The sequence below is a fragment of the Carassius carassius genome, chromosome 27 (genome assembly GCF_963082965.1).
Source record: "Carassius carassius chromosome 27, fCarCar2.1, whole genome shotgun sequence".
NCBI lineage: Eukaryota > Metazoa > Chordata > Actinopteri > Cypriniformes > Cyprinidae > Carassius > Carassius carassius.
This window is the reverse complement of record NC_081781.1, coordinates 3112905-3140482: the sequence shown is the minus strand read 5'-3', so window position 1 is coordinate 3140482 and position 27578 is coordinate 3112905. Positions and strand designations below refer to the sequence as shown.

General features: G+C 34.7%; 1 protein-coding gene across 7 annotated transcripts; it reads right to left on the bottom strand.

Moving 5' to 3' along the window:
- Positions 1-528: 528 nt before the first annotated feature.
- LOC132106446 (dystrobrevin beta-like) lies at positions 529-27578 on the bottom strand. 7 transcript variants are annotated; one of them, XR_009424142.1, is made up of 23 exons: positions 27568-27578; positions 21664-21706; positions 20215-20279; positions 20043-20123; positions 19054-19267; positions 18742-18827; positions 17964-18118; positions 17374-17479; positions 17046-17212; positions 14749-14873; positions 13336-13407; positions 11011-11097; positions 10841-10931; positions 10570-10643; positions 10368-10481; positions 9055-9151; positions 8833-8853; positions 6755-6923; positions 6384-6473; positions 5349-5399; positions 4796-4912; positions 1972-2002; positions 529-1892 (listed from the first exon to the last, which is right to left on the bottom strand). XR_009424142.1 is itself a non-coding variant. In XM_059512124.1 (22 exons), exons 3-21 carry the CDS (start codon positions 20276-20278, stop codon positions 1998-2000), a joined length of 1869 nt encoding a protein of 622 aa, XP_059368107.1. In that variant the 5' UTR covers position 20279; positions 21664-21706; positions 22671-22728; the 3' UTR covers positions 529-1892; positions 1972-1997. The 7 variants fall into 7 exon arrangements, 2 of the variants coding, with proteins under 2 accessions (XP_059368107.1, XP_059368108.1); XR_009424141.1 differs by lacking the exon at positions 27568-27578 and adding an exon at positions 22671-22729; XR_009424143.1 differs by lacking the exon at positions 27568-27578 and adding an exon at positions 22671-22728 and having other exon boundaries at positions 5349-5396.

Here is a 27578-nt window from a genome sequence, read left to right as displayed (position 1 = left end):
AGAGCATCATATTACAAGAGTATGGAAATCTGTTTCCACAATAGAATACAAACAAGAATCAAACAAAATTATCTGCAACTTCTTATCAGAAAATTTTGTGCTTAAACCTCACAATTCAGATATACACAAAGAATTGTGAGATGACTACGAATTTTCTCGCAATTCTCAGTCCTCACAATTTTGACCTCAAGTTTATATCGCAGTTCTGAATTTGTATTTCACAATTTCGATTTTGTTTTCTCAGAATTTTGACAAACAAAGTCCAACTTCTGAGATAAGTCAAAATTACCCTTTTTTATTTATTTCTTTTTAAACATTTTTGGAATTGCAATATATAAAAATTTATTGTGAGAATTCCTATTTTTCCCCCCTTTAGAATTGCAATTTTATATCAGAGTATATATCTCTATATATCAATTTGGAATTTTCTTAGAATTGTGAGATAAAAAGTCGCAATTTTAATTTTTTATTTATTTCGTAGTGGAAAAAGGGGTCAATATTAAAGAGAAAAGAAGAAATACTCCAGTCTTTTTGTTTGTTTTTCAAGATATCATTTATTCTGAACACAAAAAATCATCACTTGAAATCACATGCATGTAAATCACAGCCTCATTTCAGTAAAATTCGCTTCTTAAAAAAATATTAAAAAGTTGTTCGGTGCAAAGAGCGAAACACTGCGGCTACCGGCACCGTAATAATCTCCTGCACCAAACCACCAGACTTTCACAGAAGAGATCTTGATCCGAAGGGCACAGGAAGTGATGTCATTAAGCCCCATGTACCGCAGGTAGAATCACATGATGCAGAGGTCCAGAAACAAATGACTCCATGAATTAACTTGGCGAAAAAAAAAAAAAAAAACTAAATATGGAGTAAAGTTTAACCCAAAAGTCAGAGTAAATATGATGAAAGACTTCAAACAAACTAAATCAAGTCATTTTTGGCAGATATTTAAGATTAAAATGAAATGAAGGCATCAATATGATTCACATTCCAGCTTTACACAAACACACAACTGTAGAAAGGCACACAAATACACACACATCCAGAAAAACACACAGCAGGTCAGACGTGCGTGCAAATGTTTGTAGGTAAGAAATGTCCATTCATAGGAAATATTGACTACAAACATTGCTTCTAGAAAAAAGAAATCAGCAAAATGAACAATTAGTAAACCTCTCCAGTAATAGGAGCACAGTACATCCACCTCTTCATTAATGTACCTATTTGAAAATCTATAAAACTAAATCAATTTGATCTTAAATATACATAAATGCTGAACTGGACTTCTTACCAAAATATTTCCTCAAATGTACACTGAAAAGCTGCTAAAATGCTGTCCGTCTACTGAAAATAAATAAAAAAGTAAATAAAAAATAAATTAATGAACTCGACCCTTTCTTTAATTGAGTTCTTTAGAAGGTCATTTAAACTGCATTTGCAGCAACCTCATCCTTGAAATCAACATGACCACACCCACATCCAACAAACCATGCCTACATACCCCAGCCAACCAATCAACTCATCACGCTCGTCCATCAATCATGCATCACTTTCTATTGCGTTCCAACCTCAGTCCATTCAGTCTCGTTCTCTTCAGATCTGACACGTCTTTGGGTGTTTGGTTTTTCAAAAGCTTTCAAATTTTAACAAAATCAGCTACAAAATTCAAACGAGAATAATTATTCGAACTAGCAGGTCCGCAACACAGACCGTTAAAACTGCATCTCTATCTCACAAACAAAGAAGGGTAAAAACACTGAAAACAACAAAACATTTTCCTTCTCAAGCACTCCTCAGGAAGTCAAATCCCTGAACACTCTCTGATTGGCTGAGTCTGGGTTCAGAGGTCATTGTCTTTGTGGTGATGTGTTTGCATGGTGATGCCACACCTGAAATAATGCAAAAAAAAAAAAAAAATTAGTTTGATTATTCTACACACCTACAGATCTAATACTGGGTGATACTCACATGGCACTGCTTGCTTCATTTTTGTCTTAACCTAGAAAACAAAACTCAAAATTATCATTTTAATGTCAAAGATTCACTTTAACATTGTAAAACCTCACATAATAATAATAATAATGAAATAATAGGCAAAAAAAAAAAAAAAAAGAAGAATAATTTTCTGGAATGCAACTAAAACTCAGTGCACGTTTCATGTTTTGTGTCATATTTGATACATCAGGTTTTTGGCTCAAAAAGTAGGATATAGTGAGAATACAGAGCTTTTTGAGGGGAAACATCTGTTTTACTCTGATATGTATAAGGACAAAAAGCAGGATGAAATTCGAACAGTTTATAATGTAAAACAAAGAGATCAGTCTTACATAAACTGCATACAAATATGTTGTCACTCTATATCTGGCCATAATACGTCTTTAGTAAGATTAGATTTAAATGTTTAGTTTTATAATCAAAAAATGATGCAATGCAATACAATGTTGATTGAGAGATGAACAAATAAAGCTTCCCGGAAAGCATGGTGATTATATTTGACACTCAGATTTGAACACGATTCTTCAAAAAAAAATTATGCATGTATAATTAAGTAGCCAAAGTTGCTTCAGTCAAGCATTTAATTGCTAACAATGCACAAAACAAGGCAAAAGTTATTCTTATGCATACTTGACAATAATCAGTAAAGATTTTAAAGCCAAAAAATTTTGAATTTTTCAAAGTTCCTGAACTTTCGGGGGCGGGACTTGGCCGCTAAACATCCTGATTGGTTGAGTTCACGCAGCATTGGTTGAGTTCAACCACCATTTATTCGGATCAACATTTTCAAAATATTAATGTTATTGTGTCATGAAATGTAATTTTAAAAGTATTTCAGGCGAGAATGTAGTTGTTTAAAACTCAAATCTGTGGTTTATTTATAAAGACAGCGCCTATTTAAAAATGTGTTTCGCCGATCTCAGAGAGAATATACAGAGAGGAAAATAGTTGCCATGGTCAGCTGACTGAAGTTATCAAGTATATGCTGCTGTTTGCAGATTTACTGGATTTGCGTCGTCGCGGACATCACACTCCCGAGTCGAATGCACAAAGTCCGCACTACCGAGAATGCACATCCAAAATCAGCGTACTTTGTATTGAGAAACACGCACAGACCTATGTCACCAGTCTATTTGCCTAATCTTCCCGGTACTTTAGACCGCGGTGGAAACGCAGAAAGCAACAGGTCTGGGGGGAAAAAAGTTCCTGGGAAAAAAAGTTCCTGTTACAAATGTTCCGGGTAATTTCAGTGGAAACGCGGCATTTGTGTGGGGTGAAAATTTCAAAATAGGGGGGAAGCACGGTGGCCGAGAGAGCTCAATGCGCTGCAACTTCACAAAACACGTTCAAAAAGAAAAAGCACCAGCAAATTAAGAAAACATCTTCATCAGTTTGACAGCACACGTGCTGCAAATACTCACAACACAAATACAGAAACGCTCTGCAAATACTCAACACAAACAAAATTACCCCAACAAAAAGAAAATTTAAACAAGGTTTTTTTTATTTTTGAGTATTGATTACCATTTTTATAACCATAGTTGTACAAATACCATGGTTAAACTATGGTTAGAGTAGTAAATCCATGGTTAATTTGTTAATGATTACAGTAACAATTTTTTTTGTTTGCTTTTTTTATATATTAAATGTATTTATTAATTCATTCATTTCAATAGTAAAACCATAGGCTATGTTTAGTTTTTGTAAGGTAAGTTGTAAAAGTAAGTTAGCCAGCTTACATAACCTTTCACAGTTACAGTAATTGTGTATTTAGTCAGCTTAATTAGGCTAATAATATCCATTTTTCAAAAAAAAAAAAAAAGCTAAGGAATCTATGACCGGGATTGTTAAAATAAACATCTTTTCAGAGCAAACATTGATAAATAATGTCCCAGCCATGTTTGCCACTTTACGGTTCCCTTAAATATTAAATTTCTTTATTTGTTTGTATTGTGAGTATTTGCAGCACGTGTTGTCAAACTGATGATGTTTTCATAATTTGCAGGGATTTTTGTCATTTGCAGCACGTTTAGCTCTCTCGGCCACCGTAGCAGGTCCTGCTGGGGTATGGGTGTGTTTGTTTTGGTGCTAAAGAATTGGGTCAGGGCAGATGCAGGCTGAAGCACAATAATAATCGAACCATTACTTTGTACCCACCTTCTCACTACACGCTGTTCTGTTGTCAAACACATGACAATGGTGCTGCCAATGATGTTTATGTTCTCTGTGTGTGTGTGCTATGAATCCTGACCCCGGGGTCCTATGAGGAGCTGGTAGCTGCCTCAATTGTGCATGTAGCGGTAACCATAGTGATCTTGTACAGGTGCCCCTCAAAAAATGTGAATGTCATGGAAAGTTCTATATTTTTTGTAATTTAATTCAAAAAAGCAAACTTTCTTATATTCTAAATTCATTGCACACAGACTGAAATATTTCAAGAGTTTTTTGTTTTAATTCTGATGGTGACTTCCAGCTTAATCATTTAAATTGTAAAAATATTTCACAATTTTACTTTTTTTACTGTATTTTGATCAAATAAATGCAGCCTTGGTTAGCATAAAAGAGATTTTTTTTGTATGTGTGTGTGTGTGTAAAATAATTGATGATTGAAAAATGTATATTTGCAGAAATATCAAGTTTAAAGTATTTGTTAATTTAGTTTGAGATCCAATTTTAATTTTCTTTTACACATTTTTCAAACAAATTCTTTTCAAAATTAAATGAGCCTGTTAATGCAAGATACCATAAGTACACATATATAATGATCAATAATCTAATAGTCATTAGGGCATTTTACCCGAAACATGTTTTAAGTGCTGCTCTCCAGGAAATTTTCACTCAGTAAACGATTCCAGCTATAGCAATTTTGAGCAAACTTCTGCTCAGAGCCTAATTTGAGTGATGGCGTCTGAAACTAGCAGAGAAAGGCCATCAGAAGCAGACCAATAAAACATGAGCTGGATGGAGAGATGAATGAACACAGCGAAGAAAGAGAAAGAACGAGCGCTATAATGAAGGTGTTTCCAAGTACGGGTTCGGCTCATAAAGGTTCAGTGTGCTGGAACCCTCTGACCCTACAGGAAGTAGTTAAAAAAACATCCAGCATCCCTCCACACACTCATAAACAGCCTCCTCGTTAATACTAACGAGTAATTAAGCACTAACGAGCCCCCTCAGACAGAACAGACACACGCCAGACACACACACCCCCGCCCCATAAAACATTATGAGCTTTTGTTGTGTGCAGAGAGGATTAATCTCATGAAATCCTTGATGTTCATGTAACCAGGTCTGCATTCAGGAGCACAGATGCACTCTGGGTAATGTAGTTCTGATGTGGAGGGTAATACCTCGGTCTTTGCCATTTTGCAGCAGTCTCTCATCCTCTTCTCCATCTTCTACTAAAGACAACAGAAAATATGATATATTATGTTTGTATATAAAAAATAAATTCATCAAAAAGCATTATACACTCCAGTTTTGTAACAATGTTTTGTCTAGAGACATTATAATAATTTGAACTATTGTTTTTATATTTATTGTTCAATATTTTATTTACTAATTTAATACAAATCGTTCTCTTTCATTTAAATAAAGCTGAGATAATAATATTAATTAGATTTTTTTTATATATAATGTTGCCTTGGCCACAACTGAAATAAAATAAGTTAAAAGTACTAGAATTACTAAAACTAAAATTTTAAAAAATAATAAAAGGCTCAAATCTAATTGTACAAAAATAATTAAAATTAGAAATGCACCTAAAAATTACTTAAATCTAAACTAAACTTTTATTGATATAAAATCTGAAAATGTACAAATTAAAGCAAATAAAAAGATTAATAAATATTATAATAGTATATAAATAATGCTAAATTAACACAGGTAATGATGGTACTCATATAACTGAGATAATATTTTATTATGGTAATTTTCAATAGATTTTTTATTTTAGTTACAGTTTTAGTAATTTTGTTACATGTTATATATCTATATCTTTTATAAAATCTGTATTTCAGTTTTAAGCATTTTAATAAATCAAGTGTTTGAACAAAAATGAGAAATGTTTGCTTGGCATTTAATGTCACGTAAAAGCTTTATTTCAAGTAACAAAATATTTAATGCGTTCACATTTAGTTAACTATAATAACCCTCATCAACCAATATATTTAGATCTCTATATTCAAATGCTATCATGGCATTAGAATGTCCAAAAATGTGTGTGTGTTTTTTCTTTTTAGTAGTTTAGCTAGTTTATTATTAATATAGTCCAACTGAAAAGGATTGTGTGTCTGTTTCAAGTAACAGGTAACCTGAAATTCTCACACCATTTCTCTGTCATAGCTGTGAGAAAACAGATTACCCACAATGCATTGTGATCGTACCTGAGTTGAGCTCTTTGACCAGTGAAGACATGGTGTTTGTGATGGAGTCTGCTGCCACCAGGAGATCATTTCGCAGGTTTCTGCGAGGTCCTGTATGTTTTGTAAGTTTATTGAGTTAAAAAAGACTCAAATCACTGAACTGTTACACCACAAAAGATGCATGAACTGACATTTGTCCATGACAAAATATAAAAATAACAACATATTTGATGTTTAATATACAGACTAACTATTTTGGACTTATGAGGTGTCACAATGGGTGGGGCTACTCACAATCTGAATCATGTGACCGACAAAAATGCTTGTTGCTTGTCAGAAAATAAAAAACACAGTAGTCTCTTTTGTGTTAAAGTAATAAATGAAGAGGTTACCCTGAGCAAATGCTTCCTGAACATCTCCACCCACTCCAGCTAAAGAGTCCTGGGGCCCGTGGGTGGGGACGTGTCCTTGTGTGGGGGTGGAGCCTGATGAGGGAGAGCGAATGGGCATCTGCATAGAACGAGGGGAGGCGTGGCTGGGGGAGGAGCCAGCGGCTTGAGTCTGAAGAGAGAGAATGAAAACTTCATATTGTACGAGATACACCTGCTAAACCTTTCTGCTAGCACTAAAAACTACTGACTGATCTGACTGTGTGTGAACGCATATTCACATCAAAACTAAAGCCAAACTGAAATAAGAGGCTGGGTAAAAAAAATAAAAATAAAGCAAATGGCAAAGAAAGGATTGCTGAAACAAAACAACTTACATTTTTATGGAACACTTAAGTCCTAAAATATGTTCTACTCCTACTAACATGTAAAAAGATGCATTCATATTTTTTTGCGAACTTACAGCAGACACTGGAAGTTAAACATCGGGAGGAAAAGAAAGAGATAAAAACATCTAAATGAAAAAAAAAGAAAAACAATGGAAATGACCAATTTGTCTTACATGCACACTCAAACAGAGCATTTTCATATCCCCATGTTCATGTATTAATACACTGGCTAAAATAGTACAAGCAGCAGTTTTATAGATGGAAATCATATTAGTTGTAATGTTTATTTTTTCATAATATTACAAATGAGTGAGCAGTGTTATTTTATTTATATACTATAATAGTATAATTTCACATTTTGGATCAGCTTTTATTTTAATTTTAATTTTAGTAATTTTATGTTGTAATTTTATTAGTTACATTCTTAGCCATTTTATTGGCTTCTGTTATTTTTTTATAAGTTTCTGTCTTTTAATATTTCTATTTAATTTTATATTTATTTCAGCTTTAACATGTTTATTTACGTTAGTGGCCAAGGCAACATTTCTTTTTCTTTTTTTTAAGTTAATATATATTTTTTTAAGTTTTAATATATATTTCAGCTTTATTTCACTTAATTTTAGTTAACAATAATAACACTAATAACACTGCCAGGAATACACTTTATTTCACTAGATTGGTTTGACTGGATGTTGTTATTTTTGTAAATTTTTGTCACTTAAAATATATGTAAAATATAGTAAATTATACTCCACACTCTAGATTTATTAAAAAAATAAAATCAAAAACAAATGTCAATTTCAGGCCAGCCCAGAATTTCCTGTGGATTTTTACAATAGCAATTTTTCATTTATGGGTAAAATAAGATCTGTGTAGTAATGTATTAATGTGAAAAAGACTTACACATTTAGTTCTACAAGATAAATGACACTCAGTCAAGACCTCAAGAATGAATTCTGAAGCTGCTATGTTTTATAAAAACCTAAGTTACTATACATATGTGATTGTCTGATTTTTGAGGCATGTAAACTCGAACTATGGCATTGTGATTATTTAGCAACTTACATTTAATGTTGTAGTACCTTATTTTACTCATAAATGTGACCCTGGAGCACAAAACCAGTCTTAAGTCGCTGGGGTATATTTGTAGCAATAGCCTAAAAAAAACATTGTATAGGTCAAAATGATTGATTTTTCTTTTATGCCAAAAATCATTAGGATATCAAGTAAAGATCATGTTCCATGAAGATATTTTGTAAATGTTCTAATCTAAATAAATCAAAACATAATTCTTTATTAGTAATATGCATTGCTCAGAACTTAATTTGGATAAAATTTAAAGGTGATTTTCTAAGTATTTCTTTTTCTTTTTTTGCACCCTCAGATTTCAGATTTTCAAATACTTGTATCTCAGCCAAATATTGCCAGATTCTAATAAACCATACATCAATGGAAAGCATATTTATTCAGATTTCAGATTATGTATACATTCGAAAAACTGACATTTAAGACTGGTTTTGTGGCCCAGGGTCACAAATCAAAAACTGCTATTCTAAAAACATTCTATGCTATTCTACAGTCTAAATCTCCATTTATCAACATATTTATTGGTGTTAAATGTGCATAGCAAAATGAGTCTTTATGAAATGAAACAGTAATTTCTCTGACATGCACAGTAAAACACAAACTTACAGCTTGCCTCTGCTCCTCATCCTGCAGGAACAGGACAGAGATGGAGGAAAAGAACACAGGGAGTAAAAACAGATGAGGAGAGCAAGTATTACCTCTATCAACTCTAATCCGAAAAGAGAAGAAGTGAAAAGTGGGAAACTAGATCAAGGCAGCAGCTCAGATGATCAACTCTAAAGAGAGTGACGCCCTCCAGTGGCTGGCCAGAAAGAGTGTCTGGTGTACCTTCAGTAGTTTCATGAGTCCTTCCAGCTGCACCATCAGCTCTCTCCTGCTCTCCTGAAGAGAAGACATCCTCTGCTCCAGCTCATCCTTCCTCTGCCTGAAACACACACAAACACAAGCACAGAGCTCGGACTCTAATACATGCAATGATTTCTGAGAGAATGAGGTTTATTAGACCCAACCCTAAATCAAAACCATCATTCAGATTTAAACTACAACATGTTTTGGTAGATTTATTTTTACATTGTGAGAAGCTTTTTAATTGTGCTCTTGAGAGTTTTTTTTTGTTGTTGTTGTTGTTGTTGACATTTGATATACATTCGACATATATTCGAGGGAACGTTTTCAAAAATGTGACCCCGCAAAACTTGTGCAGCAGAATTAAACACATTTACACAATTTTACACAAGTTAAACTGGAACTGGTCTAACGGGAGAAGAATAATGGCAAAAAGGAAAACTGTCTAGACAAAAAAGTAATGTAATGAATAATTTAATTAATTTCATTATCAAAAACATTTTCTTCCAGTGATTTAGAGGGGGAAATAATTTTAGGATTTTATGACATTTTCCCAACAGTTTTTGAAAATGTCAATAATGTATCTTTTAAATAATGTTTTATAATAATAACAATTTATGGTAATATTTTACAATAATTTACCGTTTGTTTACAATAGGTAAAGAATTAACATGAACTAACAATTATATATTTATAAAAAATATATATATATATATATATTTACATTTATTATCCATTTGTTAAAGTTATTTAATAAAAGTACAATTAGTCATATATTAATTCACAGTGCATCAACTCATTTTAACAAATACAAAATGATATAAAAAATTTATCAGCACATGATCATGTTAGTTCAGTTCAGTTTAATTGCTAAGGAAACATTTCTCATTTTCATTTAGTTTAACTTGATGTAAGTTACTAAAATTAAAGTTTAGTAAAATGATTAAAAGCGGACATCTGAGTTTCAATGCTATCTGATATCTGTGTGTGTGTGTGTGTGTGTGTGGGGTCCGGATAAACTGCATGCTGTAAAACCCAAATGTCTTCACAAGGATCGCAAAAATTTGTCATTTTTTGACCATGTGGAGACATTTCTGGTCTCCATGAGGAAAAATAGCTTAGAAGTGACACTAAACAATGTTTTTTAAATATAGAACGTTTTCTGTGAAGCTTGTGTTCAGGGGTAGGGGATAGAATACACAGTTTATATAGTATAGAAATCATTATGTCTATGGAAAGTCCCTGTAAATCTAAAACCCAACATGTGTGTGTGTGTGTGTGTGTGTGAGGGGTACCTGAGCTGCCTGAGTTCTGCCAGCAGGGTCGGGTTTTGTTGGACTCTCTCTGGAGTCGGCTGACATGCCTGGTCATGCTCCGCTCGCAAACGCTGGATCTCCTGCAAAATCTCCCTGAAAACACACACAGCATTACCTTTCACACACTCACTGAGACTGAAATCCAAAAGCACTGGATGTAAATCTTCATGAGCGTGAGTACCGGTTCTTGCTCTCCAGCTGCATGATCAGATCTCTCTGCTGTTTGTTGGTGTCGCAGCTGACGTCCGAAGGTCTCTGTCAATCACATGAGCAGGAATAGAGAAATATGACTGTGTGCATTTGCTTAACTGTCCCAAAATGAGACCTAAACGTTTCTTTGATGATAAACGTAATGTTAAAAGTCGATGTAAGTGTTTTTCAATCCTAGAAGGCATCTTGTAAATATGTAGTGAGCATAATTTGAAAAGAGATAGTAAATGTGTGTAACTGACTCCTGTGTGTCCAGGATCCGTGGCCAGACGAGAGGCGTAACGAGCGATGAGTTTGTGCTCTTCATCTGTTCGGGTAGGACTGTCTAACGCACTACAAACACGCACAGAAAACATTATTACATTTACATTTACAATAACCTTAGGAGACACACACACTCACACACACTCACCGTGGGCTGCTCTGGAGTTTGTTCACATACGCTGCGATCAGAGCATGTTCATCATTCAGACGCTGAGCTGCGGCGAGAGTCGGCGCTCTACACATACAAATTCAATTAAAAAGCAAATTACAGACTCAAACAGGTTTTGTATGAGAGGACGGCACTGCAATTTGTATTAGCAACGTGTCTATGCTCCAAAATTAATTTAATAACATAATTTACATGTTTTCAGGTTCATCAAATAAAAAATATATTTATTAAAATACTAATTATTTAATAATTTTTAGGGATGTACGATATTATTGGACCAATATTGGAATCTGCTGACAATGGCTTTAAATGTAAATATCGGCATTGGCCCGATAAAGGTCAGAAGCTATAGTTTAAAGGAACAAAAAATTAAAATAAAAATCGCAAACATGACACTTTAAATTATTTGATATATACTTACTGATTTATTCATTAATGTGTAATGTGTTATATTTTTTAAATAAATTATGAACTCAGAATTTTTACAACTCTTTTTCTTTAGGCCACTTACAAATGTTAAATGTTGAGGTTACTATTGCATCTTTCTGAAAAATATGCAGTGATTAATATATTTTTTATTTATACTTATTTTCTAATCTGCAATCTACAGTCATTATAAAAGAACTTTATTATTTTTTATTTAATTCTAGCAAATAAGTTCTTGTTAAAAACTAACCAAAATTAAAAATAATTATATATCGGTATCGGCAACCGGCCAAAATGAGTTGAAAATTATCAGCATATCTGATATAGACCAAATCCAATATCGTGCATTCCTAATAATAATGGTTGGTGTTATTGTACAAATTTATATATACTGTATTTATAAAAGTAGATATGTAAACATCATTAAAATATCAATTTACCATTTTATTAAAGTCATTTTTTTCCCATTGAGGACGTAATATTACAGCCAAACCATCCTGATGTGACCTTCTACTGCAAATAAATTTTACTGTAGAATTTTAGTCATTTTAACAGGAAATTTAAAAAACACTAAAGTTAAAACCTGATATATTTGGTCAAATGTTTTAATTAAATTGCCTTACCATATAAAACTAGGCTATTATATTTTAAAAGACAATATATGCAATGTTTTTCAAAGTATTTTTTTTATTTTTAAACTTTTCTTTTTCCCAGCATGGTTGTAATAACACCTACTAATCTTACAGTGTTGTTGAGAATTGAAATTAAACATTTATTTTTACTCTTGAATTATTAATTATTGTATAAGAGCATTTTAAAAATTAGCAAGCACAATTTTTAACAGAGAAATCACAATTAGATTAGTTTGTTCGCCATTCACCCAAGTAGTAGTAATAGTAGCAACTGTTTTTAATGAAAATGTAAATACTGTTACAAGGCATGTAAAAAAAAAAAAAAAAATTATATATATATATATATATATATATATATATATATATATATACAGTACAGACCAAAAGTTTGGACACACCTTCTCATTCAAAGAGTTTTCTTTATTTTCATGACTAAGAAAATTGTAGAGTCACACTGAAGGCATCAAGGGCTATTTGACCAAGAAGGAGAGTGATGGGGTGTTGCGCCAGATGACCTGGCCTCCACAGTCACCGGACCTGAACCCAATCCAGATGGTTTAGGGGTGAGCTGGACCGCAGACAGAAGGCAAAAGGGCCAACAAGTGCTAAGCATCTCTCGGGGAACTCCTTCAAGACTGTTGGAAGACCATTTCAGGTGACTACCTCTTGAAGCTCATCAAGAGAATGCCAAGAGTGTGCAAAGCAGTAATCAAAGCAAAAGGTGGCTACTTTGAAGAACCTAGAATATGACATATTTTCAGTTGTTTCACACTTTTTTGTTATGTATATAATTCCACATGTGTTCATTCATAGTTTTGATGCCTTCAGTGTGAATCTACAATTTTCATAGTCATGAAAATAAAGAAAACTCTTTGAATGAGAAGGTGTGTCCAAACTTTTGGTCTGTACTGTATATATATACACATATATATATGGTTTCCAATTTTCTATTTTAATATTGGAACCTGAGATTGCTGATATTAAACTTGTAATTGCTTATAATGTCAATAACCAATATATGAAATTATAAAATATATGATATTATAAAAATAAGCTAGATTTACTTTATTAGGAAATATTTTAGTTTGTATTTTACAAGTGATTACAGGCATCGCAGCACTGTGTATAATAAGAAATATTTATTTTGAAATCTGTGTGTCTGTCGAAACAAAAATTTAATTTCTCACATATAAAACACTTTGAACTGATTGATCTGAAAGGTCAAAGGTGAAGAGCAGGTGCTGACCTCTTCGTGGGGCTGGGGCCTGCAGACGGAGGCAGGACTGGTTCATTCATGTTTCCTATTGGACGGGGAGGACTAGAGGAAAAAAACACAATGACATCGGTCTCTATATAATAAAACACCACTACCCTGCATCACATCGACCGAATTAAATCAAATACTTGCTTCTTACTCATTTTTAAGGTGCTGATTCCAAAAATAATGCCCGTTTTGCTTAACACAACGCACTTACAAAATATGATGCATTTTGTAGCTTTTTTTTGCTTTTGACAAACATTTGTAAAGTGAAGTTTTGTATTATCCCTTAATCACCAGAAAAAACAATACAATAAAGACAATTTCCAAGTCAGGTTACAAATATTTGTTCAGTTCTCAGACATTTCACTGCTTATGTTAATTTGTCTGATTCGTTATTTTAAGTGCATTAAAGTTCATACATACATACACACATATTTACTTAAATACATATTAAATAAAAAGATTTTAAATTATTTTTTTGTAAAAAAAAGAAAAAGAAAGAAAGAAAGAAAGAAAGAAGCTCTATGTAATGGAAAGTTTTATTTTTTAAGTTTATTTCTTTCAAATCAGCAGATTTTTTTAAGACGCAGGGCTATGTAATATATAATCCATAACATAAGGTAAGATTACATAACATAAGACTGAATATTTCATAATATGTATATTAGATAATATGTATCTATAACTATTTTAAACAACATTTTTTCATTATTATTCATGCATAGTTTCACATTCATTGATAGACAGGGAATATCTATAATTAAAAAAAATGCCATATTTAATTTGTCACACTGTAGTGAACTACAAAAAAACAATAAGGTGATTATACACTCAAGTATACTTTTAACTAAAAGCTGAATTGATGTTAATAAAAGTTCATGGACACTTACAGAATTTCTCTCTTACACATACACCCATGCATTCAGGATAAATGAAACATTATACTGTTCAACTGACCCAAATTCACACACACACACACACACACACACACACACACACACACACACACACACACGCGCGCGCACACACACACACACACACACCGGTCAGTCATGCAAAACTAAGAGACTGAAGCAACACAGACAGAACAGAGAGAGACACAGAGCATGATTCCTGGGAAAAAAACAGACAGATCGAGACAAACAGACACCAGAATGAAGATAAAATCATAACTGACCTCACGTCTGTAAGCAGATAATAAAAGCAAACTCCTTCTCTGTCTCTCTCTGTCTCTGACGAGTGATCGTGTCTGACCCTCATCAATGTGTCCACAGAGACAATGTGATCATGTGATGTCAGGAACCAATAGAAACATTCCCAACACTTCCAAAATGGCCACAGACAGAGGGCTCTGTGTGTGTGTGTGTGTGTGTGTGTGTGTGTGTGTGACTGTCTTACACTATATTGGACAGGTTGAGGGGTTTCTCAGGGTATTCTGGGTAGACAGGGTGGGACGGCTCTCTGCTCGGCACACAGCCCAAGGATTTACTGATGGCACGACCCAACTTCTTAGCTGGAGATTTCTGGAACAAACACACACAAATATGAGGAACCAAAACTAAAAACCTCCAAAAGACACGAATAGTTTCCACTTGTATATTTTCACACTGTTTCAGATTAAGTTCAGATTCTTTTGTATAAAGAAATGCACAATTAGTATAGAAATTTCAATAGTTTTTCAGCCTGTGGGAAGCCCATTAAACCATAAAAGTTTGGGGTTAGTGCATTTATTTTATTCAGCAAGGATGCATTAAATTGATCAAAAGTGACAGTAAATACATTTGTTACAAACAATTTCTACTTTATACCCATCAAGCAATCCTGAAAAAAGAAATGCATTGCAGTTTTCATAAAAATATTAAGCAGCACAAATATTTGAAACATTGATAATAATAAAAATGTGTTTTAGAGCAGCAAATCAGAATATTAGAATGATTTCTGAAGGATCATGTGACACTGAAGCTTTGATCACAGGAATAAATTACATTTTATAATATATTGAAATTTTAAATCATAGTAATACTTAACTATATATATATATACACAAAGTACAGACCAAAAGTTTGGACACACCTTCTCATTCAAAGAGTTTTCTTTATTTTCATGACTATGAAAATTGTAGATTCTGAAATTGTAGCTCTCTTTCTAATAACTTCTTAACTGCATTAGAATGCTATCTTGCACACTCTTGCAGTTTAAATCTAGATTAAAGACCCATCTCTTTAACCTGGCTTACACATAACATACTAATATGCTTTTAATATCCAAATCCGTTAAAGGATTTTTAGGCTGCATTAATTAGGTAAACCGGAACCAGGAACACTTCTAATAACACCCGATGTACTTGCTACATCATTAGAAGAATGGCATCTACGCTAATATTAGTCTGTTTCTCTCTTATTCCGAGGTCACCGTAGCCACCAGATCCAGTCTGTATCCAGATCAGAGGGTCACTGCAGTCACCTGGATCCAGTACGTATCCAGACCAGATGGTGGATCAGCACCTAGAAAGGACCTCTACATCCCTGAAAGACAGCGGAGACCAGGACAACTAGAGCCCCACAAGACCTTGTCTCAGATGACCACCAGGACAAGACCACAGGAAACAGATGATTCTTCTGCACAATCTGACTTTGCTGCAGCCTGGAATTGAACTACTGGTTTCGTCTGGTCAGAGGAGAACTGGCCCCCCAACTGAGCCTGGTTTCTCCCAAGCTTTTTTTTCTCCATTCTGTCACCGATGGAGTTTCGGTTTCTTGCCGCTGTCGCCTCTGGCTTGCTTAAATGCACAGACACTATTTAACTGAACAGTGATGACATCACTGAATTCAATGATGAACTGCCTTTAAATGTCATTTTGCACTATTGACACACTGTTTCCCTAATGAATGTTGTTCAGTTTCTTTGACGCAATGTATTTTGTTTAAAGCGCTATATAAATAAAGGTGACTTGACTTGACTTGACTATCAACAGCTCAAGCCTCCATTACCAGCTTTAAAACAACGTTTTGTTATTAGCAAAAGAGGCATTTGATAAGACGCGGAAAAAATAATCCCACGCACAATAGCGATTTAAATACAAAAACCAGACGAATCCCTTTAAATATATCATCGGATCGTTGTCTTGAGGTGTGGTAACCGTACTATAAGTGGAATAATTGACTCCAGACTGTTGAATTATTAGAAAAATAATGCACACCGAGGTGTAACAAGACACTCTCGCTTTGCATCGTGACTGCATCACCACCTCGGGTGTGCATTATTTTTCTAATAATTCAACGGCCCGTCATCAATTATTCCTTACATATATATTTGTATATATGGAAGCTCTGGACTTATATTATAATATTTTCTATAAAAATGTTAATGCCTTGTCAGTGGCAAATAGCATGTTTTATATTTAATTTGATTACATTAATGTTATAAGTTGAGGTTTACAAGAGATGTAAAAGAAATACTGCTGTAAAAAAGCACCTCATTTCTTAAAAGTGTTTGCAAACCAAATTTTATTGCAGTTCCGTTCATATAGCAGTACTTTTAAATAAAAAAGTGCACAATACACTACTTTTGAATGCATAACTGAATTTTGTGCATAATGTGATTAATTGCAAACAATCATATGGTTAATCACGATTTTCGTTGCCCAGCATATATAAATAAACAAATATGAGATGAGCACTGTAGTTGATCCTCACCCAGGACGAATGTTCCTTCATCTCGTGCTGGTTGTTGTGGTTTCCACTCTCATGACCTCGCCAGAAACAGTTCTGACACAGTTGAAAATTAAAGCACTGCTGACAGCGGTAACGAAATCCCATCATGCCCTCGGACCGACAGAACGAACACGCCACCGGATGATAGACTGAAAACAGAGACAGATTCAATGTGCTGGAATATACAAATATTAAATTAGAAAATGAATGTTCATGATTGGAGACTAGTAAAAATTCTAGCTTTGTCACGGCAGCATAAATAAGTGTGAGTAATATGAATAATTAAGCGTATTATTATTTAGTGTGTTACCGTTCTCCACGTTTGCCAGCCGATGCAGCAGAGGAAGCCAAATGAGACACTGAGGAGGAGAATCTGACATCAGAGTATCCAGAAACAAGTTCAGCATCACCTTCTTCTGTTAAACACACACACACACACACACACACACACACAAACAGACTCAGAAATGCATCCGTGACAGAACCTTTGCACATTTACACATAGGATGTTGCTATGTGATTGCTAAGGTATTCTGAGCATTTAGGGCTTGTGTTTAATATATTTTTACAAAAAATCTGAACTATACTTGTTCAAGTTACTTGATACTTGAAGTTCAAGTTCAATTAATCCCACTGTTAAGAAGGCAATAAAAAAAAGGCTTTCCAAAGTCAATTGCGGGATCTCACAAAATAATTGTGATTATAATTTTTCCATAACTAAGAACCTCGCACCAGGTTCAAACTTTAAGTTCAGATGCATGATTTGAAGTATTATTACATCAGTCACACAGTCTAACACTCAATGTTCAGACCTCTAACCCAATCTATGAGCATTAATAGTCAGGTTTATGCAAACACCACTAACAACAGAAAGAGAAGAAACAAGTGTGGAATAGTTACTTGTTGTGGAAAGCAGGATCTGACGAAGTGATCCATGTAGCCAAAGGACGGCCCCTCAAATACGCCAGTGGGCAGTTTCAGCGCCTCCCGCAGGAAGTGGTCAAACTTGGACATCACCACCGCACCATGAGTATCAGATATCTGAGAGAAAATATCTAACACACACACACAAACACACTCGTTACATCGGCCAACACTGAAAAATATCTTTATTCAGTGCTTTACACTGCACTGAATAAAGATATTCCCTGCATCTGAAAACAAATACTTCCTTACTATATAGCAGGTTAAAGTATGCCAAAAGCGTAGTTTGTTTAAATTCGATGGACACTTTACTATCCCATGAGGCCATGGATAGGATTTATGATTGGCATTTCATTCATACTATATAGAACATACTTTTTTTAATGGTTCAAATCCAAATGTAGAAGCTATTTAAACAGTATGTGATTTTGGATACTGTCTTTAATGCAGAATTTGAATTTGTCTTATGTTTGGAGAAGTTTGCATAATTGATTCTATTATTTTCACTACTCCAACTTGCAAAAATGTTTCAGTCCCGTGACCTCCATCACACTCAAACGAATGCAAAATCAGCACAATTAAACCACAGCATGCCAATCCTCACATCAGACATATGACGTAAACAGACATCAACACATTTGGAGATCCTCCCATTCCTAAGACACCTAGAAAACAAGCGCCAAATGAATAAAGGTGACTCGATTTGATTTGTCCACTAGTGGGCATCACTGCTGAAGCCGCAGCATGAACTTACAGCGAAGTTTATCAACTAGTTTCCCTCCACACAGCACCGAGAGCATCACTTTCACAGAAAACACCGTCATCCTTCCCTGAGCATCACTGCAAAACACACACAGCTACACCGTCAAATCAACTGATGCTGATTCACAACAGAGTTGAATAGAAAGTTCAAAAGAATGGCATTTATATGAAATTGAAATCTTTTGTAACATCATAAATGTTTTTACTGTCGCTTTGGATCAATTTAATGCATGCTTGCTAATTAAAAAAATTAATTTCTTGAATCAAATCCGAAAATATCCCAAACTTGCACACACACGCTCACCTGTCGTGTGCTGCCAGCATGAAGTTGAGCAGCAGGCTGGTGTTGTGCTGGACGTTGATCTGGTGTGTGGTGGGCAGCCGTTTGTTTAGCTGCTGGTAGATGCAGGTGATGATGGTCTCCAGCCGAGCCACGCTGATCTCGGTGCAGACGTCCAGCGTGTTCAGACCGTTGTCACGAAACGCCTCGATCGTGTTCCACACGTCCACCAGATGCACTGAGAGAGAAAACACATGAAATATAGGGAATTATGTCAGAGAACTTCTTACTCTGTCAGTCCAGATGACTCTAAATAAACACGTAATATGAAAAACTCACTTGAAATTTTGTCATTTTTAACCCTGTTTCTATACATTACCTTTTAAAAAGTTTTGAGTCAGTAATTTTTTTGAAAGAAGTCTCTTATGCTCAACAAGGCTGCATTTATTTGATCAAAATACAGTAAAAACAGTGAAATATTATTATAAAGTAAAATAGCGGATGTCTATTGTAATACATTGGTAAATGTAATTTATTCCTGTGAATTAAAGCTGAATTTTTCAGCATCATTACTCCAGTCTTCAGTGTCACACGATCCTTCAGAAATCATTCGAATATGCTGATTTGCTGCTCAAGAAACATTTCTGATTATTAGCATTGTTGAAAACAGTTTTACTGACTAAAATTGTTTTGGAAACCATGATTTTCTTTACTTTTTTGATGAAAATGAAAATATAAAGAACAGTATTTGTTTGAAATAGAAATATTTAGTAAAATTATAGATGTCTTTACTGTCACTTTTGATCAACTAAATGCGTCATTGATAATTAAAAGTATTAATGTCTTGTTGACCCCAAACTTTTAAACAACAGTGTATTCCTGGCCTATGTTTCACTCTTATTATACTAAATAGAGTTCATTCATGACAAGCTTTGTTTTGAATTTGCAAACAATCTGCAAAATGCATCTTTGTCAAGATTAGTCAATTTCAGTTGATTTGAAGTTCTACTCACGGTTGCATTTCTTCTGAATGAATCTGAGCTTGCAGGCGGTGCGGTATGTGGACAGCCGGATGGTGTCATAATTCTCAGTCTCTGAAGAATCAAAGTTGCACATTTATACTCAGATGCACCAGTTTATGAACATGCATTATGGGTCAAAGGTCACATGGTGGGCGGCACTCACTCATGTCTGTAAAGATCTGCTTCCTGTCGGCCATGACATTCCCCTTCCGTCTCTCCTCTATCATCCTAGACACACACAGAGAGAGAAATGAAACATAGACGGGTGATTATTTAATCAGAGGCACTCTTGAGCTTTCAAAATAAACATCTTTCAAAAAATGAAGCATCTTCAGATCTCTCACATTAATGGCAATTTCTTGTACTGAAAAAAAGGCATTATGGTAAATAAATGTGATGGTAATGGCACTTTTTTTCTTGTGTTGTTACTAAAAATAAATAAATAAAGACTTGTATTTTTGCATAGTGTGTAACAATGTGATTTTGTTTTATATAAACATGCATGATAGTAAAGAAATGTGATGGATTGTATTGTAGCTAGGAAGGAAGGAAGGAAGGAACAACCTAGCAACCAGATGTGCCAAAAACCCGTTAACAGAGACTTTTTGTGACACTCATTATCAGGCAACACAACTGAATTTCCCAAACAGTAACATCTTAATAAAGACCAGAACTGAATCTCTCTCTACTTACTGCAAAGCACTGAAGCATGTGTGCACACATTCCTGCAGGGATTTGAGGGTCTCCGGTGAGACTTACCCATAATCCCCTGGGACACAGAGGTACAAACACTCACAACAGCTACGTTTAACACAACTCCACTAAAACTGACATCCAAACACTCAGGAAGAACTCATTCTGTTATTCATTCACCGTCTTCTTCAACTCGATGACATCATCGTTTTGTCCTCATTGCCTTAAAATCCTTTTATTTGAACTTTTGCACAAACTCACAACTAAGTGAAAAGAATTTCTCAAACGCGCAGCACCTCACTGTCCTGAACTCACATCAACACTCATCACACAGACATGCTAAAAATCCACGCCGACACACAAACACATCAGCTGCAGCTGAGGACTGAAACTTCCTTAAACGCTTCTCATCACAATGATCTTTAATGAAGAAATGCGGTATGAAAGGGTTAAAAGTTTGCAGTCAGTAAGATTTGAGTTTTACTTACTTTTACTCAGTAAGGATGCATTAAATTGATCAAAAGTCTTCCACACAATCATTAAGCAGCACAACTGTTTCCAACATTGATAATAATCAGAAATGTTTCTTTAGCAGCGAATCAGCACATTAGAAGGATTTCTGAAGATCATGTGACACTGAAGACTGGAGTAATGATGCTGTAAATTCAACTTTGTATCACAGAAATAAATTACATTTTAAAATATATTCCGATAGAACTTGATTATTTTAAATTGTAAAAATAATTTCACAATATTACAGTTTTTTCTTTACTGTATTTTGATCAAATAAATGCAGACTTGGTGAGCACGAGACTTCTTTCATAAACAGAAAGAATAGTGCACACATTAAATGCTGAAATGCAACTGAAATCTATAAAGCAGAAGTACAAGTTAATTAAGAGGAAATGTCATTGGTTACCTGATCTTGGCTTTAAGTCAGTCAGGGGAGAGCATCAAGAGGCCTGAAAACAGAAGGAAGAAAGTGAGATGATCAGACGTTGTCTCACATTAATCACAGATTAATCACACATTCATCACAGCCACAGTCCAGCACATCCCTGATTCCCACACTGCTCATTCATCCTGCTGCGTCTGTCAATCACATCTGCTCCTGTCACTGAGAAACAAGTGATCTTCAGATAAATGCAGCATCACTCCATTCAAATCTCATTTAGTTTCTCTTTCAGTAAATATTAAAGTGTATCATCAAAGGATTCCATATTCCAGTGCCTTTAGTTCACAGTAATGGTCCATTTCATAGCAGATTATATGATCATGATCAACCCCTTTTCATCACTAATGAAAAACAATATTGTTCATCAAGCTGGTTCCAACTTTGTCGAACAGCGGTTGACAGGTCAGCTTTGCAAGATGGAGCAGTTTTGACAATTTCCACCATGAATTTTCAATCGGACTGCATTGCATTAAATTGCATGTGCAATTTAAATCCATTTGAATTTTCATTTCTGAGTAAACAATCCCTTTAATTAGCCAAAAATACCCCAAAACACCAAAAATATATATTTTAATTCCTTTTCATATCAGAACAGTATACTGAAAATACACTTAAAATAAATATAATATCATTTACAATAGTAATATATAAGTTCCCAAGGCTGGTTCGGGAGGAGCCTAATCATTCATATCATCAACACACAACAGATATTAAACTGCAGCTGGAGTTAATTAATTCAACCACAGTCTCTGCACAAACACAAACACCCTCAAAGTGGAAGTAGAGGAGGAGTCACACAGACGGGCGGCAGTGAGTTTACTATTCCTGTCAGTCGCCCAAACACGTGACCTTTCACTCACACACCAGAAGTGGAAAACAATTATGTAAAGGCACCATACGAGGCGTGTGTGTGGGGTCAGGCAGATTTTAGCCTGTGCTGATGCAGTTCATTCTCGAACCTCCATTCATACCTGCATTCAGTTCAGAACCAAACCCAGAGCAGAGCCGCTCATTTACTTCAGACATCACGGCCCCTCCGAGACCAAACCAGAAGAGAACGCTGCTGCTATACTCACACTGACTAATGCTGTCAGATATTAATATTACAGCCAGTTATTAATAACACTGCCAGATATTATTGGTTCACTGCTGTGAGCAGTTATGAAACAACAGCTACAGTCCAAAGCTCAACAAAAATGTTTTTTACTTGACATGCCAACATTCTTAATAGAGCCAACACATACACTTACAAAATTATATTATAGCAACACATTCCCTTATTTGTGTGTGTGTGTGTGTGTGTGTGTGTGTGTGTGTGTGTATATATATATATATATATATATATATATATATATATATGTATATAAAACTTTTTGTATAAATATTTGTATAAAAGAAAATCTTTCAAACAAATATAATATACTATAAAATTATTAATTCTACATAATTTTACATATATGTTTAATAAATTCTATCACGCATTTTTTTAAATGTCATTTAATATAATAAATTAAATTATATAATCAAATTGAAATTCATATTGCTGCTTATACACACATACAGTATAACAAAAAAATATATAAAACTATAATAAATACTGTACATATATTTTGTAATTGATATATAAATGTTTGAATTATACAAATATACATATTAACAATTAGAAATTATATACAGTATGTAAGTACATATATGTGTGTGTGTGTGTGTGTATGTGTGTGTGTGTGTTTAAAAGTTGTGTAATTTTATTAACTATTACAAATTAGTAATAATTTAATTAATAATAGTTTAAATATTATACACGCAAAATTATAAAAATCTGAATACATCATATTGTTTACAATTGCTATAATAACAGGATAATGTACATGCCATTGCAACTCTGCAAGAGTGCAAATGTTGCAAAACATTACCGATTTGTTTATAATGATCAAACCATCTTAACTGATGCTTGCAAGACTTTCACAAGAAGTTTTGCAATTTCAACAAAACCTCATCTAGCAGCTAGTTAACATTACATGGGTGACAAACTGACTTCACATGACTACAGAAATGTTGAAGTATTATAGTACACTAAATGGTTTAAGCAATAAAAACACATTTAATTGCAAGAACTCAAGCACCCGCCCGACATAGTCAACCCGCCTGAAACAGGTTTCCACCTGTCAGATTAACTGTGTGTGGCATCATGAGAAAAATGATTAATTCATAAGCTAGTCTGAAAGTCTCTACAGTAGCAGCACTGTATAACTGGGTTATGGAAACATTTACCACAGTAACATTTGCTAAGACAACCACAACTGACAGCTCCATCTGCCTGTTTACTCAGCATGTGTGCTTAAATACTGAGTGTGTATCTATATATAGCATCTAATAACTGTCTTAATCATCGGAAGATATTTCTTTTGAGTTGGAGGAGTCTGTTCTTTTCTTCCTCTGCCAGCTCATATCAGTTTTTCTGTGACGTGGAGCGAATGATTGAATATCTCCTCTAGGGAGATCAACAAAAGCCTTCGGACGGTTCCCGGGGACAGCGGCCCTCATCTGGCTTTTAGATGCTCCTCTGTTCTCCGTCAGCTTCTTTCTCTCATGCGGCTCAATGTCTTTGTGCACAAAAATAAGATCAAACTCAGACGTCACATCCATTGAGAGAGACGTGACGGAGCACAGGAGAGATTGTGTGTGTTTGTGTTTCACAGGACTGACATCGGCTCTATTTGCATTTGGTACAAAGACAAATAAAGCCCAAAACCCTGAAAGTTCATCACACTGAAGTGCAGGGTAACTAATGAAAGCTGTCAAAACCACATCCGGCTCTATTTCACCACAAAATCAAAAGATAAAAATTAGAAGTTGTTGCTTTTTTTTGTTACTACTGGTGCCATCCATGATTTTTCATATTAAAAATATTATAAATTGAAACAACAAAAATAAAACATCACACATACACACACATAAACAAACATATATATATGTATATATGTATATATATCATGATTAATCGCATCCAAAATAAGTTCGTTTACAATATGTGTGTACTGTGTATATTTATTTAGGGGTGGTGTTGGTGCAGTGGATAAGACGCATGCCTTTGGTGTGAGAGACCCGGGTTCAAATCCACTGTGCAACACCAATGTGTTCCTGAGCAAGACACTTAACCTCTAGTTGCTCCAGAGGTGTGCGACCTCTGACATATATAGCAATTGTAAGTCTCTTTGGATAAAAGCGTCAGCTAAATGAATAAATAATGTAAACAAAAACTATATATATATATAAAACCCTTTATAAAAACACAAAAATCACTAAGAATGATTTTTTAACTCCTGTGAAGAAAATAAATGGATAATATGCTTCCAGAACAAAGCACACTATAAAAAGCACATAATGGCAGCCAACATTATCATCATAAAAAAATTAACTTGCATAAATAAAGGCCAATAAATTTTTTCTAATGAGGTCATAAACAGGTGCATCTGGATTAAACCTCCACCGATTCAACCTAGTAACATTTCAGAAATGTGTTAAAGGCATAGTTCACCCAAAAAATGAAAAATGTATCATAATTTACTCACCCTTACGTTGTTCCAAACCTGTATGAATTTCTCTCTTCTGTTGAATGCAAAACACAATATTTAATTAAAGATTGTAAATAAGCAAACAATTGTCGGTAGCCACTGATTTACATAGCTTGGGGAAAATAAACAAAGATGGAACTCAATGGCAACCAGAAAGAAAAAAGATTTGGAACAACTGAGGGTCAGTTAGGGGCCATCTAAAAGACAGTGTAAAAACTGAAAACTTTTTATGCAACAATTTACAAGACAATTGGGTTTTGGGGGCGTGAAAATGCGACCTTTTGAAAAGGGGTTTCAACTTGTACGTTTTGGAAAACAATAAGATTATCATCTCCACATAAGCTATAAAAATGCAAATTTGTGAACATCATGCGCATTACGTGTTCATCTCGAGCTTCTTATAAAGTGACATCGCCAACTACTGGCCTGGCAGCATAATACAGTGTTTTCATCTTTTACATGGATCAGTGTAAGCTAGAGATTGTTTTGACAACATTGTCATCTCAAAAAGATTCAAATAAAAACCTTCCAGTTCTGCAGTAGCCTACATCACTGTCCGGGAAACATACCCTACATGAGGACAGGATTTACATTTTTGGCAGAACTGCCCCTTTATAGGCGTGAGATGTTCTGCAGACTGTACAATGATGTCACAATCAATAAATGAGCACACACCTTTTAGGGTCTGCCAGTTTGTATAAGTATTTTATGATGTCCTAATTCTGGAAAAGGCCATCAGTCTGTCTGAATGCCACTGTAAATGTGGACATGTGTGTGTGTGTGTGTGTGTGTGTGTGTGTAGCAGCTAGGCAGAAAATCCAACAAGGGGGACAAACATTCCAAAGATTCCGGATCTCAAACCTCTGTGTGTGTGTGTGTGTGTGTGTGTGTGTGTGTGAGGGAGGGTGCTTTTACTCAGGTCACTTGAATAAATGGATTTCAAACACTGTTTTAAGAAGCCGAAGCGCAGCGAGCAGTAGGGGCCCCATTCACTTGGGCACACACTCATACACACATACAGTACAGAATGGCGTGAAGACACTCTCGTAGTTATTTTTGCCTCGGTAATGACTTCAACTCTTTCTGGTCTGGTACAAACATGCACAAATATGATTTTGCAAACTCACAGATAATCCCATCAGTTTTTCTAGTCTTCCTATTCCAGAGAAAAACACTGTCTGTTCTCATAATCTTTCTTTATAATTTGATAAGTTGCTCTGTCTTGGACCATTTCTCACTAGAGCACAAGTTACAGCCCCTTAAAAAAAGTACCGTGGTATTTAGGACACCAGCATTATGGTAGCAGCATTGTTTTATTCCAAGGGTAGTAATTTAGTACTATGGTACACACAATAATAGGCTATATTGTAAATTTAGGCTATACAATTGCACTGTTTATTAATAAAGTGGCTTATTTAGGCTACTAATCCAGAACTCAAAGTTCAATGTCAGATCAACCAAACGGAAAACAATCCATCGGATACATTTACCTCATTCTTACACAAAGTACCATGAGCATATACAGTACATCAGTATGTTTTTGGACATGTATTTCTGGAAATACACTGTGAAATAGCGTCATGTAAATAAATAACATGGTACATTAATTTCAATATCATGGTATAAAGTACTGTGGTGATTCAATCACTGTATCGTGGTACTACAATAGTACTTTTTTGGTAAACTATGTAACTACTCCAAAGTACTTTAAAGAGATGGTACCATACTGATGGTAATACTATGGTATTTTTCTCAATGCATTTTAATGTCGTGTTTCCTGACTTCCCGCGGACACACAACAAAACACACATGCACCATCTGAAAAATCAATCATAAACACACAAATACACACGAAGATCTGAAATCTCTCATGAACCTCTGATGTTCAGTAAGAAGTTTTACAGATTCAGGGTGTTTCGCGTTTGTTGTTTTCGCGGAACGGAAACGGTTTCAACTGCATGAACAGACGCGTTTGCTCAATTCACACAGAAGTAACCCCAAAATCTATGTGTATGCTATGTTATATATAAATTAACAAAGTTTAAGACTTCATTTCTGTAAGTTAGAGGAATGAAGAGATGAAAGCGAGCAGCCATGTTGTCAAACATTAACTCCATCTTCACCTCATTCACCGCTCAGAGTTTCTTTCCTGCAGATGCGAGTAAGTTTTATAGTTTATAGTGTTAGGTTATCATTTAAAGCGTTGTGTTGTCGTGTATAGCTCGGGGGTTTGGTTTCTAGTTGTGTGTTTAATGGAGGTTTAGTGAAGAGCAGAAGTTCGGTTTTGACTCACCGGAGCGAGTT